We start from the raw sequence: 21016 nt of genomic DNA on the forward strand, positions 1-21016 counted from the left end.
GCGTTGAGCAGGTGGGACAGAGAGGATGCATGTGGTACCATGCCCTTTTTGTCTTCAGTCTCTGGTGTTTTTATATAAATCAGGTTACTCATCAGAAAATTCAATGCTTAGGAAGCAACAGTGACTTTGGCAATCTAATTATGGCAGTATTAAGTTTTGCAATATTTTTATATGAGAAAGTGGTATGGCCTCCAAGCACTCGACTTTCATAGGCTTCAGGTTTCATTACATTGCTACTTTCCTATTTATTCTGAGGATGGTGATTTTCACACCTGTAATTACAAGGATGTAGCTGCATGAGCTCTGAAATTGCTCATCCTATATTACATACTGTGTTACGTCTGTAAGCATTGAACTGTTTGGTTGGTTTTTTTTGACCGACTTTTAATTTGGGGAGCTTCAGAAGGACTGCCATTCCTGTAGGTCAGACTGTATGTCTGTGTGTATGTATAGAGGCTGTACAATCTTCTCCGGTATCCTGAGCAGTAGGGCCTGTAGCGATAGAACAAGGGGTAATGGTTTTAAACTAAAAGAGTGTAGATTTAGACTAGATAGAAGGAAGAAATTTTAAGGTTGAGGGTGGTGAAACTGTGGAATAAGTTGCCCTTCAGGTGTTAATATTGGGACACCTTCATATTGCTTAATGTTGCATTGGACACAATATCTGCTTATTTTTGGTCTTTTATTCCCATCTGTTAAGGAAAATATACTTCCCATGTATTCTTCGGTTTTGTTTTCGAGGATCAGTTACCTTGTACTGGTAGCTTTGTAGTGATAGAAGTGTATAAATGTTTTTTTTGTGTGTTTGATGCAGCTGCTGTTTACTTTCAGTGGTTGTTGGCAGGTTCCGCTTTAGTGCTTTATTGTTCTTTTCAGCTGATGGTTTTCATTGAGGCATACCAGCAGGCAGTTAATAAAGTTATGAAAAATTTGGTGTATCTGATGTGATTGTTGCATTAATATAATAACATTAGTTAAAGGAAAGTGCTGCTTAGCTTGAGGTTAAATGTCAGGTTGTGGATTCTTTCATTTACGCTTTTTAAAAAGATGTTCTTTCATATGATAGTTCTTGTAAAAAATCAAGTTCTTTCTGTAGGCTGCTGTTCCATGTGTATTTTCAGTGGCATCAAGCTAAGCATGGCGGTATTGAAGTCACAAAGGTGGTAGTAACGCAAATGATGTAGTGATGTCATTTCACTTTTACAAACAACTCACTTTTGAATATTGGTTTCCTGTTTTACTTCAAATGCGTGTTGTCCTGATACTAGGATGACCGAGCACTGGCGTGGGTTGCCCAGAGAGGTTGTGGAGTCTTTGTCTTTGGAGATATTCAAAAGCCACCTGGACAACTGGTCCTGGGCAGCTGGCTGTAGGTGGCCCTGCTTGAGCAGGGAGGTTGGACAAGATGACCTCCAGAGGTCCTGTCTCACCTCAACCATTCTGTGCTTCTGTGATACCTATGTAAACCAGCTAACGGATTAGTAAAATTTAAGGCTTCATAGAAATATTTTACTACTGCTTTGTAATGAATTTCCACTTCAAGTACAGGAACCCAATTGCTTGTGTAACCATTTTTATTTTCTTTTCCCCCTCTTCTAGTGCTGACTTAAAGCTCTTGGAAGAAGCCACAATCTCAGTCTGCAAGTCTTTAGGTGAGAAGTTGTGACATCTTGACTTTTTTCCATGTGCTTAATCAGAAAAATTAAGAAACAGCGTTCACGTGCACATCCACGTCTTCAGTATACTTTACTTGTATGTGTTCCACTAGTAAGATTAAAGTAGTGTAAAGAGTGTGTTTATGTATATATCCCAAACTTTTAGAAACTTCCTTCATTAACTGTTTTGTAGAACTTGAAATGACTGAAAGGTTTAAAACAAGTAACTCCATTCCTACTACCTCTTTTTCCCCTCTGCCCTCTAAGCTGATCAATAAAGGGAAAGAATTAATCAGAGGACGAAAGGAAGGGATAATATAAACGTGATCAACGATGTTTCAAGAAAGTAAAAGCTAGTTGTGAAAACCTGCCCAATTTTCTGACAGGAGACTATTGTGCTGTAGACAAGTCTTGGAAAGGAAGCAGTACGAGCTCCACGTTTGGGATATTTTAAATCTAGGATAAAAAGTATGTTGAGAGAACAATTATGGAGTAGTAAGGCCTGTACTGGAGAATCTTAAAGAAGAACAACAGCTGTACAGAAAAACAGACATACTGTGCTTTATGTAGAAATATTTAAGACATAGAAATTTGGTTTCATTCTGTATATTGTTTAAACTAAATAGTGTCAATTTACGCATGCTATATAATCATATCTTATTTTTTGTCACCTAGTTGAGAAGAATCCTCGAACAGGAAACCTTGGGTCATTGATTAAAGTCTTTCTTTCTAGAACCAAAGAGTTAAAAATTTCAGCAGAATGCCAGAAGTAAGTACCCAGAAAAAAGCTGTGTGTGCCATTTCACTTCTTAAATGTTCCTTTTGCTGCTAGCTCTTGAGTTTTTTACTTTGCTAGTTAACGTAATCACAGACCAAAATCATTGTTAGAAACAGAACAAGTATCTAGTACTTCTCCAAACAGAGAAGGTTAAGTGTAATAGATAAATAGACTGCTGGCGAAAAAGATATGTTTGTGTTCGTCCTGTGTGTTACATAAACACATTTGTGTACAAATGGTCTAACTTCCGTTACCAGTGGTTTAGAGCTGTTTAAAAAATCACTTGACCTTTTTAGCTAAATCTTAATGTATGAACCAGTATTTTATCTTGGAAATCTTTTAAACTGGATTGGATTTGAACACAAACTTCTGTATAAAGACATTGCTTTCAAATCATATCATGCAATTGCCATTGGTTTTGCTTGCCCCTTTCAGCAGTAGAAAAGAACTCCAAGAGGTTAGGTGTGCAGCAACTGTATAGTTTTTGCAGGAAGCTTTCTGTAATTGTTCCCCCACACCCACAGACAAATGTCCAACTCTCATCAGATCTGGGGCTTCAAAAAGGAAGACTTTCTTTTTAATGCCCCCTTGCTCCCAGGACTGCCCTCAACCTTCTTGCTTATATCTGGAGAAAGAAGTTATTCCTGCCTGGATAGCTCCTGCTGCTTTAATCCAAAAATACCTTGAAAATATAGCTTCAAGCAAGAGCTTGACTATATGCTGTTGTATGAGCTTTCCAGCAGTTGCTTATTGGGACTCAAGAAAATGTAATGAAGCTGTATTCCCCTTGCATTCAGAAAGCTTGGAAAATATCTGTGTGTGTTGCATCGAAAAATCTTGCTATATTGTGCTCCTGAAGTCCATAAATGCCTACGGTCATCTGAAGGCTATTTGACTGGGAAAAGTGCTAAGGTTCAGGGAGCCAGAGTAGCTTTCATATCGAAGCTTGGAATTTTCAAATGCCTGAGTGGCTTGAGTCCATAGTATCTAGAAATATTTAGAAGTATGCTGAGCCATCTGGTGAGCTCTTCGAAGAGTGGTGGTTCTGGTGACTTTGGTGTTTTTAACAATACAAACTTACTTAGGAACAAGGTTGTATCCTCTTGGGGGAAGAAAAAAAGAGTTCTTTCAAATACGTTTCCAGTTTGTTTGCTGTAGCATCAACTGAAGACTCCCTGCTTAAGCACTTTGGCTTTTCCTTGCTTCAACTGTAGCAACCCTTTTGTCTACCCTGGCATATATTATTTGTGGGTTTGATGCATATTTGCAGGTTAAGCATTACTGATTCTTGTCTGTTTCTGCTTCTTTTCTAGTCACCTCTTTATTTGGCAGGCTCACAATGCTCTGTTTATTATTTGCTGTTTGCTGAAAGTATTCATCAGTCGAATGTCAGAAGAGGAGCTGCAACTTCATTTTACTTATGAAGAGAAAGCAGCAGGCTCATATGGTAGGTATACACCAGTGCTGGTGAAACAAATATCCCACAAGAAACTAAAAAGCTCTGATGTTTGTAGATGAAAATACTGAAATAATTGTATGTTTTGTTTACACTAAGAATCCCAAACTTCGCTTTAAAACTAGAAATGAAGTACCAATGCGGTTATGTACAACACGTTTACCGTTTAGGACAACGTGTGAAACTGAAAGGATGTAGTCAATAGTAAAACTGACTTACTTCCTTTGGGGTCTGAAGTAATTCGGTGTAAACCATCTTTCTTTGTATCATACATGCGAACGAGAACACCTTCAAAATGCGATGAGAGCTTTTCATAACATAATAACTGTCATCTTCTGCTAGAATTAAGCGTTTGTTAGCAAGCTGTTGGCCTGTTACAGGTTCTTGTAGGAAAGACCTCTTTTAGAGCAGGGGTTAAGTTGCTTGGTTTATTTTTTTCTTTAAAGATTTGTATTAAATTTAAAATGGTCATTTACTTAAAAACTTAATTTGGCATTTTTTTAAACAGTTGTTCAGAAGTGATGTTGTAGACCTACCTTAGCTTTAGTCATTTTCATACAGTTGGAAAGGTGGTAACGGTCCTCTTCAGAAGAACAGAATAGAGTTGGAGTGAAGCTGACCACATACTACTGAAGGAATGGTGATGTCGCAATTATTTAGTGTTTCTTTTCACATATGGTTCATAAACCAGCAGCAGCCAGGGAGTGGAATTAATGCAATTTTTAGGAATCTAGTGAGGGAAGATAACAGTACTGTGGTAACAACTGATCCATTGAAAAGGCAACTGCTAAAATTTAATTAGTGGGCAGTAGTTTATACAAGAGTGCAGGAAAAGTCAAAGAATTTAGGCAGAATGTTCAAAAATAAGTGCATCTCCAGGAAATGGAGCATGTATTATACAAGATGAAAGATAGTGGGGAAGATGCTCAAATAGTCTTTCTGCTTTCTCTTTCTGCTGTCTGGTCCTTCTTTTTGAATGTGAATGATGTGAATGTGTTCAAAATCAGTTTGATTACAGCAAAAAGAAGGTCATAACACTGTCTGCCACAAATCTTTGTGTAGCACCGTGTCAAGATGCTCTTACAGAACACATGGTGGATAATGCCAGGACAGGAGCCTTGATTTCCTTTGCTTTGTTGTAAAGATAATGTTGAGTTTGTAATTGCATGTTGTTTATTGCATAAAGCCAAAAATGGTCTGGCAAAAAGGACTGGTATCAGAATGCTAATACAGTGCGAGTGGATTGTGGAAGAACAACCAAAAGTATCTGAATATGGATTTTTCTCAACAATCAGTCCAGCAAGGACACGCGTTGAGAATACCTAATAGCTGCTTGCTCATTGAATAGTGAAAACTGTTCACTAAAATCTGTTTAACTCCTTGGCGCCTGCCGTCGCTGTGGGGAAATCAGACTTCTGGTGCCAAAAGATTGTGCTACATGTTGAAATGGTTTAATGTATTTAAACTGTGATGAGTAATCTCTAAGAATTAAGTCAGCTAACCGATGCATTACAAAGTAACACCTGCTTATAATAAGCTATCATTGCAGCCTGCCTATGGGTTTATATTTGCTTTAAAAAAATTGCCCATCTCTTGCTTCAGTGGTCGAGTGTAGCACAGTAGAACGGATGGAAAAGCTGAGACGTTTTGTTAGCTTGAACCCCCAGGATCTTTATTCCTGACACTGGGAGTTCCTCGCAGCATGGTATGAAAAGTGATTCTTGTCACTGGGGTAGATCCGTGTTTATACCATGTCTAGTAGCACTTGACTGTAATTCACAGTGACATTTATTAGCGATAATTTTGTGCATATTGATGGCAAATGTACTTAGCAATTATCTTTGAGCAGATTGTTTGCTGGATGTTCTTGATTAGGAAGGTAATTGTGTGTGGTCTGCTGGCGAGAGCTGGAGATGGAGGCAGGAAACAAGCTCCTCCTCGGCTCTCCCCACTCAGCCGTGGCTCGAGTCCGCTGCTGCTTTTGACTTGGTTTTCCAGTTGGAGATGGTCCTTGTGACCTTCTTGAAGCTGTTGAGGTTCATAACGTGCTGTGTTTACATAGCCATCATTTTTTGCCATCTTCACATCAGATTTTTAAAATACATATAGAATATGGTAATAAAGTGAATGCCTTCCTGTAGCTTTTATACTTAGCTATAGGAAAAGTGAAGTATCGTTAATGGAGTGTAATAAAATGCTGTTCTGTTAAGGCCTATTAAAGTGAGCAGAAAAAGATGAAATGTTTTTTGTTTGTATTTTCATAATTAAGTCAAGTGTAGCTTTCTTGCATTTTTTTTTTATTATTTGGAAACTAGAGCATACCTTGTTATTGTTTACACAAATTCATTACTACTTTTACTAAAGTTGTACATACTTAACACTGTCTTTGGTGAGCATACTTTTTAAAAATGTAAGTTCTCCTTAGTTGTCCTTGCTGCCTTCTCATTTCCCAGAGATGGATATTATTTTACTATTTTCTAATTGCAAACATGATAAAACAAACCTTATACAATACATTATTATTAATTATATAATGTAAATGAAATGTGCATATAGATAAAAGCTTTAATACAGTGTCTGAATTTTGAAGTACTGTGTGCTTATTTTCTTAATGGCTGGTGAGTAGTTATTGGAAAGAACAGTACAACCAGCCAACAACAAAAACAACTTCTCTCTCCTATGATCCGTTTTTGTATGCTGTGTTCAATCTCACAGCCTTCTGAGAAAAGGTAACCGTTCTTTTCAGGATCATCTTAAAACTCCTTTGGAAATCACTGTGTGGTGGTTGTTTCCCTGTTTAAACTATGAGCATCGCTTTTTTTTTCCCCCCTTCTTTTCTGAGAATATATCCTAGTACCATGTTCTCTGAGTTTAAATATAGCACCTGGGAACTCAGTGTGTAACTGCAGTGTCAGCACGTCAGGCTGCTCACGCTGCAGTCGGTCAGAGCATCAGCACCTGCTGTGCGATATTCAGTATGTCAGGCAGAAATGTATAGTATATTATAGTAATGATGTATGGAAAATATCCTTGTCATTGGCTACTCAGCAATATATCTTGTATTTTGATAGGCTATATATGACTAGAGAGCCACTATTGTTCAGTTAGCATTTTTGATACCTGTCTTATCTGGAAGAATTCTTCTCCCAGATTTTGCAATTCATATGCTTGTGCTCAGTTGCACAAAAGCTGTGCAAGTGTGCTTTGTGTCATAAAATGTGATTATTGAGGTTTTTCATTTTGTAAAAAGTTTGAGTGCATGGATATGTTGTAGCCTACCATTATAAAGTTGTAATGAACAAATTGGAGAAGATCGAGTCCTTGCTACAGCACTGCTTATTGATTTCCTTCAGAATAGTCCATTAATAGGAGATTGTTCCTTTTGGCAGTTTTCAGATGGTTCTTTAGCCCAGGAAGTGCAACCTTTGTCTCTTCATCCATAATTGGGAATTTGCATACAACTTTGGAGGATATTGCACAATTCTGATTGTAGGAAAATCCTTATAGAGACTTGAACCATATTCTTTAAGATTCAGCTAAAAAATCCTGATACTAGTAAATTCTAAGCTGAACTCAGCATATGCTGATCTGAAGCTGGAGTTAGTCTTGCTAACACAAATCATTCATCTTTCGGTGAGGCTTCCACTGTCTGTATCCCATAACTTCTGTGTGTGCTCTTTAACTGTACTGTGATTCAGGGGTGTAAGAGAGCATATGCTGTGTATTGTATTCTAAGTCAAACGTCAATTCATCCAACCTCTTCCCTGACCTGTAGTAGGAAAGTTTATTCATTCTCTGTAGAGAAGTTTTCATCACAAGACTCCTAGGAACCTTATTTGGTGTATTTTAGCAGATAAGAGGACATAGAGGTGGCAGTAAATAACAATACGTTTACTGCAATCCTTAAATGATTTCATGAGTGTTCAGCTATCACATGAAGAAAATGAGGGGTGGCAATTAGTTTATGTACTCATTGTTTAACACTCTTAAGGGAAATTTGGGAGCTTTTGAGAGTCCTCAGTGCTGAAGATCAAACCACAAAACTGAAAGAAGCTTTCAGTCTGCTGGTTGTGTAATGAATTGAATGAATGAGGCACTGTTTTACAAGTGGCGAATTATGTCATTGCTGATGTCCAGGTTCTATCCTACCTGTAGGAGCAACAGGGCAGAAAAACAAGTAGCATCTAAGATGAGTCTATACCTTGCTACTCCTGAATATTTTATTAACATTAGGTACATCCCGCTGCTACATCAGCTCACATCAGGTTGTGACAACATAGTAGTTAGGTTCTTGAGAAGAAAGATTGTTTTACTGTCTGTGTTAGGCCCTGTATCACGGCCAAGGATGGAGCTGGGCTGATTTTACTAGAAGTGGAATCTCCTGGCATGTATACTTTCCTCTGGATAAGCCATTTTGCCTGTGTAGTGTCTGCTAATCCAGTGTCTGTAGCTTTGAAAAAGTTAAATACAAAGTATTTTTTTTTTTTATATTTAAAAAAAAAAAACCTACAACAAAAAACCCAACCAACCAAACCCCACCAAAAAGCCAAAAAACCCACAATGCAAGTAGTCCACATGTTCGAGGACTTAAATATAGCTGATGAAAAATGGTGCTTCAGCATAACTGGACACTTTAAAAACCGTGTGTTTGCAGTTACGGAGTTTCGAAGATGCATCTATGATTCCTCTCTCTGCAAGTCTGCTCTAATCTTATCTGGCCAGATTCACCCTTTACTTATTTTCCCAAAGGCTTAACATGTGTCTTTGATCCAAGAATGTGATCTAGTAATGTGAATGAGTATTGTGTGTGTTGTCTTTATCCTGCTATTGAAAAAGACATTGTTTATGAAAACACATAGTGTTCCATGTTTATAGCTCTCTCTCACGTTATAGATTTGGCATGCATCCGCCTCATTGTCTTGGCAAGACAAGAATTAAACAAGAATGCATGTGTCCCAATGGGGAAAAGGATACATTAATTATTGTAGCTGAATGGCATTGATTACAGCAATTAACCTTTTTTTAAAAAAAAGAAAAATAGTTTGAGAACAGAGCAGGAAAGACTAACATCTTCCATTCTACGTGATTATGCTAACCTGATATTTTCTTGCTTTATTTTGAATATAGTATGGAGGAAGAGCCCTCTTTCATAGTCAAATAACATTATTCTCTCTTCAAATGAGTTGTGTATATAACATGGTGGAAGAAACGATATTCTTAAAATGCACTCACTCTACTTTTTTTCATCCTTTTTCCTCTCTTCTCCTCCCTTTCCTCAGTTGTCAAGAGGAAAAATTAGGTACCTTTTGGGAACTAATAGCAGTCTTGCTCTGTAAGCATTTCCTAGATTAAAAAAACCTTAGGAAACTGTCACGTTCAAGTTACTTTAGAATACATTATCTGGGCTTTATTATTGGCGGTGGGTTTTGTCTAAGGTTAAATACTTGTAGCAGTTCTCCGTTTTTACTAACAGGAGCTACATTGTGTTACTCATGGGGGATTCTATATAAAGGAAACCACGTTTCCGTGATAAAAAACTGATTTCCTTTAGAACGTGCAGTTCACTAGGTGACAATTTTTAATGTGTTTTTAATAAACCAATTGTGGAAAGAAATAATTTTGCTTTATTGTGAATATTCCCTCTGGTGTGCTTCTTAAAATTGAGTTCTGGATTTAAGAACAAACTTGGGTTAAACAGAGTAACACTGCCATAACTTGGCTATAATGTGTTTATTGCAAGACGTATTTATTTGAAAATACAAAATAAACAAGCATTTGGGTAATCATTGTGCTGCGGTGCTGTAATGCCTATCGGGTAACGTAGAGGGAAAAACTATGCCTGCTCTTGGGCCATTCAGCCCTAAAAACCCCTACATTTCTTTGTGTTGTAGGTTTCTCTTTATAATTTTATTTTGAAAGCAGAACAAATCCTAATGAGCCAAGAGATTTATCTTCTATTTTTGTTAGTATTATACAACAACTTCAAATGATTTAATGAGCTTTTTCCTCAGTAAGTCTTGCAAGTCTTTTGTTACAGTTGCTTTTAAAAATTGCAGTGCTAACATAAAACACCACCAGTTTTATTGCTTAGAGTAGTTGCATTTTAAAAATAATTTTTAATCATCCCATGCATTTTGTCACATTGTGTATGAGTAGAGAATAATTACTGCTCACTTTGAAAATTCATGAATTCTTACTTGTCATTGAAATGTGTAAAACCTCTTCGAGAAATAAATGTGTATTCATGAAGAAATAGCATGTAGATTTAATTGCTTAAGAGCAGCAGTGATGTGTGCTGTAGGCTGCACTCATTTGACGTATCACAATTTAGAATATTGTTCAGTGTACATTAGACAACTGAATCTGTGTTTTCTGTCTGTCTCTGCTTTTTCTTCACTTGGGATTAAAAAAAGAGGTGAAGAAATATGCAGAGCACAGGGAATTTTGACAGGAGACTTGAACTGTGGACCAGTGAGAAGTCACTAGTGATCAACTGTTAGTAATAATACTATTTAGTATGAACTTAGGTAAGTAGTAAAGTAAGGCTTGATGTGCTTAATATTAGCATATTCCTACAATATCAACATCTCATTTGATTTATCCAATTGTTATTAGTTATTTGTTTTATATATAAAAGGCTTAGCATCGCCATTTTCTCTGGTGATAATCCCAAGTGCCTTCTATTGCAGGAAATAATGCTATCTTCTTAAATAGGTAGAATTTCTCTTCTAGTGTTTGTTTCTTAATTAAAATATTGATTGTCTGGATCTATGTGTTGAAATCTATGCTTTCTTTTGGTGTTTGAAAATCCAGAAAACCTTTGGTGTGCTTCTTTTCAGGAACAGAGTGTGAAGACCTCATAGAAGAGTTGCTGTGTTGCCTCATCCAACTCATTGTTGAAATACCCCTCTTGTAAGTTGGCTTTTTTCTTTCTTTTTTTTTAGCCTCCTTGTATAAACTGAGCATTTGAGAGAATATAAAACTTAGAGTGATGGGGTTATAAGTGTAAATACTCATATTTGAATGCTCTGTGTGATGGTGCAGTACTGATAATGATAACCTGCTGCCAGCACCAGCCCTGAATATTCTGTTGCAAGAAGTACATGATCAGCATCTCGCACCCAGTCCAAACCATCAACAGAAGTTATCTTGTTTTATTTTGTAGGAGCTTTGACATTTGTTTCAGGTACCTCTGTCACTACACAGTTAGTTACTGCTAACTTTTGGCTAGAAATGGTTGTGCTAATTGTACAGGGAAAGGTACATTGGAGGTGTCACTTCATCTCGGGGGGATGCAGCAAGGCGCAAACAAAAGCTCTTCTGCAGTTGTGTGGGTTTTTGAACTGCATGTGCATTAAGTCATATGACTTATTTATACTAATTTCTGAAATACCAGTGAATTAATGTCTGAAGAAGAGAGAAGAGGAATGATTAAGTGGAATGTTTCTGTAGATCTCTGAATTTGTTTACATGGCTTTTTTCATGCATCTGCTGTATTTGAGATACGTTGATTCCACATCTCATTGGGATATGTGTCACGAAGTATACTTCAGTATTATATGAAGGAGAACTAACTTTGTTCTTTGGAAAGAAAAATGTTTTTCCACACCTGTCCTGATAAGTTTTAACTTCTTTTTTCCCAAGATAAACTTTACCAAAGATAGTGTAGTACCTCTTGTGTTAAATTGCATTGTAGTCTGTGCCTAAAACGTAGTGCCCCGATTAAAGCATCACAACTTTGAAAGAGTTTCAGATTATCTAATATCTATTATATATAGCTCTGCTGATGATTTAGGTTTTGTACTTCGGATTGTTCTTTTGGTTGGAAAGCTGACAAAGATGCAATAGTTTTTGAAACATTGCTCTCATTAAATACAACTCTGTCAACGTTACATGAGGGTTTGGGTAGGTAGTGTGTAATGAATTAGTGATATGATTTAGAGTGTCATTCTGCAAAGCTTGTCAGGACTTCCTGGAACAGATACACTTTTTGTTTGGAGCAGATTAGAGGAAGTACAAAGGGGTGAAAGGACTGCGATATATGGGCAAGTTCATAAATCCTGCAGGGTTTTATTTTTCTTTCTTGGAAGACCCAATGTGTGTGTGGAGGCCAATATCATTTATTCTGTCTTTCTGGCAGAAAAAGTTTTACAGGCATGATTGTTCTTAACCCTTTTCAAAAACTGAACCTGTCAGCATCTCTGTTTCGGTGTGAATGTGGTTGCTGGGAGTGGAAGTAGCTGTTGAAAGCACTTAGTTTACTATATAATATAGTGATAATAATGGCTTATTAAAAAAGAAGTAGTTATAAAGCCTGTCTATAATCTTTAATGTTCAGCTGTATCGAAAACATACTCACTTTTCGTAAGAGAGACGTGGAAGGTTTTTGGGTTTTTTTTTGTCAAATAAGTTTTCTTAGCTAAATTTTTCCTGCAGTAGCATGCTACCGAATTGTTAATAAGATACTAACGCTTACAAAAGTGTGTATTATTTTGTTTACCAATATAATATGTTGAACAATGTGATAATGCTTTATCTAATGATTTTATCTCCATATCATTGAAGGGGAAGAAGGGTAGGGGAAAGGAGATAGGGGAAAAACTTGCTTTCTCTAATACACAATCCAAGTCTGTTCTTCTTAAAGGTTTTATAAGGCTGAGACATTTTTGCTTACTGTAATACTAATTTTTTTCAGGAGAGTGATCAGGATTATTTTAGTAGTGAATTTACTTTTTACTTCCCTCCCTCTCCCTGATCAGATTTACGCTATAAATTCTTTCCCTACTTTGTATCAAGGGAGTAGTTAATTTCTGTCTTTAGCGGGAATAAAGTAAGAAAATTACAAGCCTAATATGTGAATTTTGGGAAGGAGTAGATTGTCTGAGTGGAATACAAGAAATATTCAAACTTCGAATGATTTCTGTTGCAGGACATAGGATCACTTGCTAGAAGATAAGCAGCTCTGACAGCTTACAGTGGCACTGCTAACAGAACGTCTGTCTGTAAAGCTGCTATTAGAGATGAATTTTTGTTGTGACAGGCCATTAAAATCTCCGTGTCTTTGAAGCGTCATTCAGAATAGCAAAGTTTCTGCGAGGAGCATTCAATAGCCTTAACAGGATTGTCACAGTTAGTGTGTCCCTTGGGTTCTGTAGATGCAGTCTCATGAAGAAGTGGATACAGCTGGCAGCTGCTGTCTAAATATATTGCTTCTCTACACCCCAGTTTAATCTGCTTTTTTTTCCTCCTTCACTGAAATACTAAGATTATTTTTAAAGCATGGAAGACCATCTCTGTGTCCAGAATGCAGGAGCAGAGGTACCTGTGCAACAGTCCCGCACTCTTTGCTTTTGAAGTTGTTTAAATGTCATGTCAGTGCTTTTTGGTGAAAGCAGTGCACTTCAGAGGTACTATAATTTTTTCCCCTCTATATAATTTCAGATGTGCTGTCTTAATGGTTTTTTTGCAAATGTGTTACTGAAGAGTGGAGAGCATTGCTGGATGAAGCTGTGTAGATTCTGTTACGGAGTAGTGAGAAATTTGTCATTATAACATAGAAAGATCTTAATCTTCACACTTGAGTATCATGTAGTGAAGATGTATATGTAAGACGACAGGTACTGTTGGGAGGAGAGCTTAGGATACCTGTGTGTGGTATTTTGCAGGCAGCTACATAATCTTAACCCATGTTCCAGACTGACCAACAGCAAGCCTAAGACTTTGGGCTCGGCACGGGCCCCGAGTTCATGAGCTCAAGGCTCGAGTCTTTCCTGAGCGTGGGCAGAGCTTGCTCACCTCTGAACTTGCTGTACTAGAAGCCTTGGCAGAATGAGCTCGTGTCTGCCTACAGAATAACCTACAGACATACTTGGAAGATGCAGGTGGGCAGTCTAGCTCAAAATTCATAAGGAAAGTGTGAGATGGGGAAGATGACAAATGGTAAGTCTGTAACCCACCTCTCCGTATCCCTTACTATGAAATATAACTGAAGAACCAAGATGTGTTGATTTTTGTTGGGAAAGGCTGCAGAGATGTACAGCAAAGCATATCTAGAAGTGTCTCAGAATTGCCTACGATGAATTTAAGAAACTATTTCTCAAAGTTAGTTTGTATTGGGAAAGGCAAATGTGCTTTAAGGCAGTTAACACTCAGCATAGCTAAAACAGGTTGTAGTGAGGACCATGGGACTCTGCAGCATTGTGGCTCTGTATCTGAGAGTTATTAAAAAGATCTTGAATTACCCTTCTGAAAAACAGGCTCTGCTGCATTGTACAAAATGCCAAGGAAAAAGGTTTCACATTTAATTTTAAGACATTTTATAGAAACTACGGCATTATTGCTTTTCAAGAATTAGACTTAATGCAGTCCCTTATAACATTTGTGTAGCAGTATGTTGATGTTTGATTTATGGCTCCTTTGGGTATGTTATGGATACTCTGCTTTTTCTTTGGTTTTGTTAATGTTAGCACTCAAGAGTGTACATTAATGATTAAAACGGCATAGTCAGCAAAAGGATGCAACTTCAATATTTAATTGTATGACTTTTATGTAGAAACTCTTGCTAACATTTTGTTGCAAGATAGAGCTCCCAAAGCTTTAAATTATGAAGGCTTCTTTCAGCAGCTTGTTAAGAGCTAGTATACATAACTGAACATCTGGTTGTTATCAGTACATTTTCACTTCATTAAAGACTATAAATGCATATGGAGGAAAAATGAAATACTGTGATCTAGTTACATCACTGTTAAGTAGCACCCTGTGGTGCCAGTAGAAGTTAGTTGATATTTCTATGCTGTTCCATTCTTTTCTATAGTTAAAATTGTTTCAGGTTGCAATCTTAGTTACTTCCAAATTTAATTGTTAACAGTGTTTTGACTCATTTAAGTATGCTCGCTACATTTCCTGTGGGCTTAAAAGTCGAATGTAGGAGGAAGAAGGGCGATACAATGATTATAAAGCTCTATGGAATCATTGCAGTGTAGGAACGATGCCATGTACAGATGATGAGAAATGTTTAGGCTTTTTTTTTCCTTGCTAATTGTGACCAGTGAAGAAGTTAAGAACTGTTTTCTCTCCTGTTTCAGGAGTGTCATATTTTAATTTTTTTGTTACTTTCAAAACAATAGGTCAGAATAGTGCTTTTTTAAAAAGGACTGTTGAAGGAATTTTTATCAAGATTGTTGTAGCTACAGTATTTGAAGAGCTATTTGACTTCAGCATTGTTGGCAACTTTGTCTAATCATCAAAGGGAAACTTTCATCTCTAAAACTTAGGTTGAAGCTAGCAGAAATAGCCAAACTGAAAGAGGTTTGTATTGCTTCAGTTTGAAGATCCTCAAAGTTTAAGACTATTGTGCTCTGTGTAGGAGGGATCTAGTGAGTATAAAGGGAGTTTTATTTACTGCTGCACGTTGTGGTGGTGCAGCAAATAAAAAATATTTATTGTTTAGAAGATTTTCTTCATCACTTTTATATCCTTTTCTCTTTTCTGATGTGTGGCCTCTGAAGTGTCTAAAGATCCTAAGCAGAAGAATCTTTATCTGTGTCACATACTCTTCTTTCTGTTCTAATTCTGTTCTAATTTATTTTTATATTAGACTTAGATCAGTGTTTTCGCTAGGCTAGCCTTAACTTACATTCAACTTGTAACAAACTTTCTAATTGCAGAGCACAGTATCAGAGGTCTGTCCTGTTTATCATACATCAGGCTGTATATTCAAGCTCCTAATAACCTGCTTTCTCTGTTATGGTTTTCAGTGCTGTCTTCGCAAAAAATACTGGATGCATCTTGAAAAACACCCGCTTGCTAGTATTTGGGTTTGGTCTCTGGTCTGGGCAGCAAAGACAGCTAGACGCTGAAGTCAAGCATATCTTTTTGGCACCGTAAGAGTTTGCCAACTGTTTCAAATCAGTGACAGCGACCAGGTTGACAGGCATAAGCCGTTTTTCTCCATTGCCTAGACAAGCATGAGACCCAAAGAGGTTATTGTTGTCACTACATCAAGATGGCTCTGCCTTGAAACCAGCACATTTGTGAAGTGGTGTTGCAGAAAGACTGTGGAGCAGGTCTGCCTTTCACGCAGGCTGCACGACTGGAACACAGGACGTGATTCCTGTGGTCTGGCTCTGTCCAGACCTCTGCAATGGTCTACAGTAGCTTTTTGAGCACCTGGATTATCTTCTCTCTGGCCACCTCTTCCCTGGGGGTTGAAAGCTACACAGGCCCAGTCATTTGAGCTGTCCATTTTTACAGGTATTCGGACTGCTCTCGCGTTCTGTTGTTCGAAAGGTAAGGTCTTTCACTTAGATTTAGTGGATATTGCTAACAAGACTTGTTGATATGAAAGGTGAACGCAGAAGAACATAGATTCTGTGTGCAACATTTAGAAGTCCTAGACTTTTTCTAATATTTTTAAACTGTAGAGGGAGGAACTGAATGCCAGTGAGATGAAAATGTACATAGCCACATAGTCTCAGATGGTTTAGGAACAGGTCTGCGATTAAAGGGTCTTGAATCCAACTGTCATTTTAATCCTTCAGATACTCACTTTAGAGTATTTCCGTCTTTGGTTGTTTTCTCACTCTCATTCTGTCTCCCAGTCAAGAATGCTTGGGAGATGCAGTAGGAAATGTCAGAGATGCTCTCTGCTTCCAGTTGGTGTTTCTTGAGTGCCCCTTTGGGACATCTCCCAAATGTTTGGAGTCAGCTGTAATGAGCGTAGTGCATTATCGGCTGCCACGGTGCGTATTTGCCATCGGTGGGTGTAAAATTAGGAGTGATTCCAAGAGGAAAGATTATGTTCACTTTGAGTTGTTGTACTTGTATCCTGAGACCGATAACCAGATATTCTACTTGCTTTTCAGTTTTCAAAACTGATCCTGTTCTCTGTGGTGACTCCTCTTTCACCTTTCTGGTGGGCCCTCAGGAAGCAGGGAAATGAAACCTGGTTCCTGTATGATTTGAGAGTTTTTGTATGAATCAGCCCTTTTGGCAACTGTCCTAAATTAGAAAATGAGTTACCTTTTAACCTTTTAATACTCGGAGTAGACAGCTCTGGCTGGGTGAAAGTTCAGGAAAATATTTAAACAGGGAGGGGGCTTGGTCTGGTGGTGTGAGTTGAAATTAAGAGTTTTGTTTCTGACTGTTCAGGCTGTTTGCTCTGTAGGTGTGAAATCATTTATGAGCTCTCAGCCTCTGTGTGCTAAAGTATAGAAATAGCTGCATTTCATTGAGTAATTAAAGTGTTTACAACAGCATGTGCCTTCAGAGTGGTAATAGGAGTTCCCAGCTGAGATTTTCCTATATATTGCCTCTATGCTTCGCCTTGGTTCCTCTTTCACAGACCTCTCTCTTGCAGGCAGGGAGCAAAGCTGAATGATGTGGTGAGCACAGAAAGCAGTTGTGAGCGGTGCTTGGCGTTGGAGAGAAGCCAGCAGCAGCAGGATGGTGACACATAGGTAGATTGTTGAAGTTCTTGGTAGATGATGCTGATAGAAGGTCATCCACGTGGTTTTGAATGGAAAAAGCAGATAAGCTGAGGTTTTAACAGGCCCATAGTTCTTGTTCTGTGGGAGGCAGTTGCATCGTTTGGAAACAGCAGTTACACTAACACCACTCCCCTTACCACCTTAGATACATAAGCTGCTGGTAGCATCAGACCCCTGCAAACTGCTCCTATTGCTTTTACTTAAGTCTGCAGGAGTAGACAAGAGTATTTTGGTTTTTGTATTTTCCCCACAGGCTATGATTGACAGATGACCTTGCTATTATGATCTTCACATTTTGGTCTGCTTCAGACTCCAGCGTTTTCTTTGTAGCTCAGAAGAAATCCACTTTGAAACCTAGTGGTGTGTCATGGTGTGGCATCATGTGGGTACCGCTTAGCGTGAGTACTTGTCTGTGGGTGCTAGCAAGTAATGGCAAGCATTCAAGCTATTGCAGTTGGAAGAGTTATTGCTCAGGCAGGTTGCCTTAACTGGCTGCTTCTGTGTGCTCTTTTTCTGTTTCTACCATAAAGAAACCTTTTATTTTTGTTAAAGGTTACTGGTTTGACCATAGACGTCTTTTTCAGGCATTTGGAACTTTTTAAGTCAGGTATCAGTATTGTGATACATTTGAAATAAGTGTCTGTAAAAGGGCAAGGTGAAATCTTGGTCCAGTTCAAGCAGACAAAACCTTGCGTGGGTGTGATATGCAGATAGATGGTCTGGTGCGGTTCTCCGGCCCCAAACGCCTGAAGGTTGATAGCTCTGATGGAATTTACAAGTCTGCCACCACAATTAATAAATAAAATAAATCAATAAAAATGTATGTTCTTGATGGAAGACCAGAAGAGAAGTTTGTATCCTGGAAGAATTAGTTACTCTACCAATTTCTTTTAAAGCAGTACTTCTTTTAAGTCTAAATGCAGTGCTGCTTTAAAGCAGTACTCCCAGGGCCATGGATCTCTCAGAGAGGAGCCCAGGATCTCTACTATCTGCCTGACAAAAGGGATTAAGATGGAAAGTGTCGCCGACTTACTAGAATTTTTGTCATTTGATTTTAATGAGTTGTTGTCTAGAGATTACTATAATAGAAATTGTACGTGGTTGTTTAATTTAAAAGCATTCGTTGAAATGATCTGGTATCATTGGTTTGGAAGGCATCCATTGACATATCAACTGTTTCTGGTTGAAATGTAGATACTAAAACGCGTTAAGTACATGCACATATTTATGTTATGCTAACATCTAGGAATCTTGCGTTTTGGAGCTCAAGTCATCATTCTCTGAAGAATTCATAATTTAAGATAAACACAGATACATGTGATAGGTCTTTGCTTTAGAGATTAAATGTGTATATATAAAGTTTGTTGCCAGAAGTCAGTTTTAACTTGGGTGTCACATGCAAGAACCTGGACCTATTCCACCTCGTGAAAGAAACAGGCGCTTGCTTTGTGTCACTGTGTAAGAAATCTGATACCAGGGAGGACAGCTACTTGTCATAAGGAAAGAACCCAAATGCAGGAGAGAAATGATTGCCATGATTTCTAGAGTTCAGTCTATGCCAGATTGTTCCCTCATGAAAGAAGTACGTCTTAAGAGGGAAAAAAGAATAATATCTGTGAGCTTGTCTACCTGATATGGGAGTATATCCTCCAGTGGAAAGGAGAGAGAGAGAAAAAGAGGAAAACATTAAGTGAGAATAACTATTGAAATCTCCAAATGAGAAAATCCAGAGGGAGAAAAAAAAAAAGACATAATGCTTTGGTACATTGCTCTATGAAGCCCATTTCCTTGGGACATGTCAGTTCTGTGGATTTTTTTATTCTGCTTTATAAGGTACTTGAGAAGGAAAAAAAACCCCACAGAAACTCAAAACATCATGCAGTTGTTCTGGTTTTCTGAAATAAATAGCTAAAAAATTTTGACACGTAATTGATACATGAGTTCATTATTTCTAGTTTCCTCTTTATCTGCAAGCAAACAGTTTTCAGAGGAAGTTGGAGATCAGCATAAATTCCATGTAAAGTCATTCTATATGACCGATAGCTTTGAATAAAAAAAAAAAAAATTCAAAAACAAAACCCCCTATTCTATAGTCTCTCAATATAAATAAACAGTATTTTCTTTGAAGTTAAAAGAGGTTCCTGGTAGTTCTTGTGACCCTTTAGAAATGCTTGAGTTTCAGAAAACTGTACGTTTGACCCTTGGTGGGGAAAATAATTTTGCTCTGAAGCTTTATCCTTGTGCTGATAAATTAAGGGTGACTGTAGCTGAGGGGTTGGTCCAGATATCAGGACTCTGGTTGTGTTTATGTCAGAGCAGATTTAATCTGAACAGATTCTACAGGTTGAGTGGAATGTTTCTGCAGTTACATGTGCCCTAACTGGGTTTCAAATAGAAAGAAAATGAGAATAACTCACTAACTGGAGCTGCATGAATTAAGCTTTCTTTCTATTTTTTTTTCTTTCAGAGTTATATAAGGGTATTGAAAGCAGATTCCGCCCCCCCCCCCCCCCAAAAAAAAAAAAATTACTTAATACATTACAGTAACCTCTTTGTTTATTTCTTTACACTGAATCTTGTAAAAATAGAAAAGAATTTTGTAATGTCTCCTCAGATTTGCTATTCCCCTTGCATGGTTTGTCAGAAAAATAAATAAATGAATGATTGAGATGGAGAAAAAATATACTAGACTCTGAAATTTATTTCCCCTCAGCAAAGTGACCCAGCTGTTTTGGATGTTGCAGCATGTCACAAAGTCAGCCTCTTCATTCATCAACTCAGGGCTGGAGACATTATTCTCGAATTCTTAACCTTGGTAATGATAAGCTGCTGAATTTTTTTTTTTCTACAGCTACGAAGTATTTTTTCCAAGCTGTTGTTTTTATTTTGATAGAAAAACATTTCTTAATTTTTTTGCTGGCGCTAAACTTCTAATAATCAGTACATATAGGTCTTCTCTCTTTGCTTGGGATGGATGTGGGTAGTGGATGGCAAAGCATCACGGTTTTGGAGAGGGGGTGGGAGCGGTTCCTAGCTCAGCCTTGCTTCTGGCTTAGATGAATTTGCAGTGGAACCAAATCACAGCGTAACCTCTGGCCTGATCTAATTATCAGCATTTACACGGGCCAACTTCCTCAGTAGTGGGCAAAAAGTCAGGTGGCTCACAAAAACTAAAAGTAATTAAAATGTACGTGATGATTTTAAGGAAGAATGTTATTTAAGCAGTACATCTCTTCCCGACGTATAACTTAAAATGTTATGCATTCAAATACTTAAATCATGCGAGAGGGAAAAAAAAAAGCAGTGAGTTTGCATAACCTTCACTTGCAAAAACATTTTTGTATCGGAGGTAGTGCGGTTGTGTGGACTGCGATCCAGGAAATTGTGATTCCAGTTTGCTCTTCACTTTGAGCAAATAACTAGCGCACTCTTTGCTCAGAAACTGGCCTAGAGCTACTGCAGAAGAGCTTAACTTAAGCTGTCTACACACCATGATGCACGAAACTCTTCTTCCTCGTGTTTTGCAGTAATGCATGTTACTTACAGCATTTCTAGCAGCACCCTTGAGAATATTGAAGTAACTGAGTGTGCTAAAAATCAGACTGATTTCTTCTGAAAGAAATCCTCTTCATTTTGGTAA

At 37.8% G+C, this 21016-nt stretch overlaps 1 protein-coding gene across 6 annotated transcripts in view; it reads left to right on the top strand.

Moving 5' to 3' along the window:
- The window catches only part of LOC142075123 (dymeclin), a 222816-nt gene that overhangs the window by 21945 nt on the left and 179855 nt on the right, over positions 1-21016 (top strand). For all 6 annotated transcript variants that reach the window (XM_075136150.1, XM_075136151.1, XM_075136155.1 and 3 more), the window contains 4 exons: positions 1600-1652; positions 2331-2424; positions 3747-3880; positions 10729-10801. In XM_075136150.1, the coding sequence (XP_074992251.1) occupies positions 1600-1652; positions 2331-2424; positions 3747-3880; positions 10729-10801 (354 nt within the window). The remainder of the gene's footprint in view (positions 1-1599; positions 1653-2330; positions 2425-3746; positions 3881-10728; positions 10802-21016) is intronic.

Source organism: Calonectris borealis, chromosome W, assembly GCF_964195595.1.
Source record: "Calonectris borealis chromosome W, bCalBor7.hap1.2, whole genome shotgun sequence".
NCBI lineage: Eukaryota > Metazoa > Chordata > Aves > Procellariiformes > Procellariidae > Calonectris > Calonectris borealis.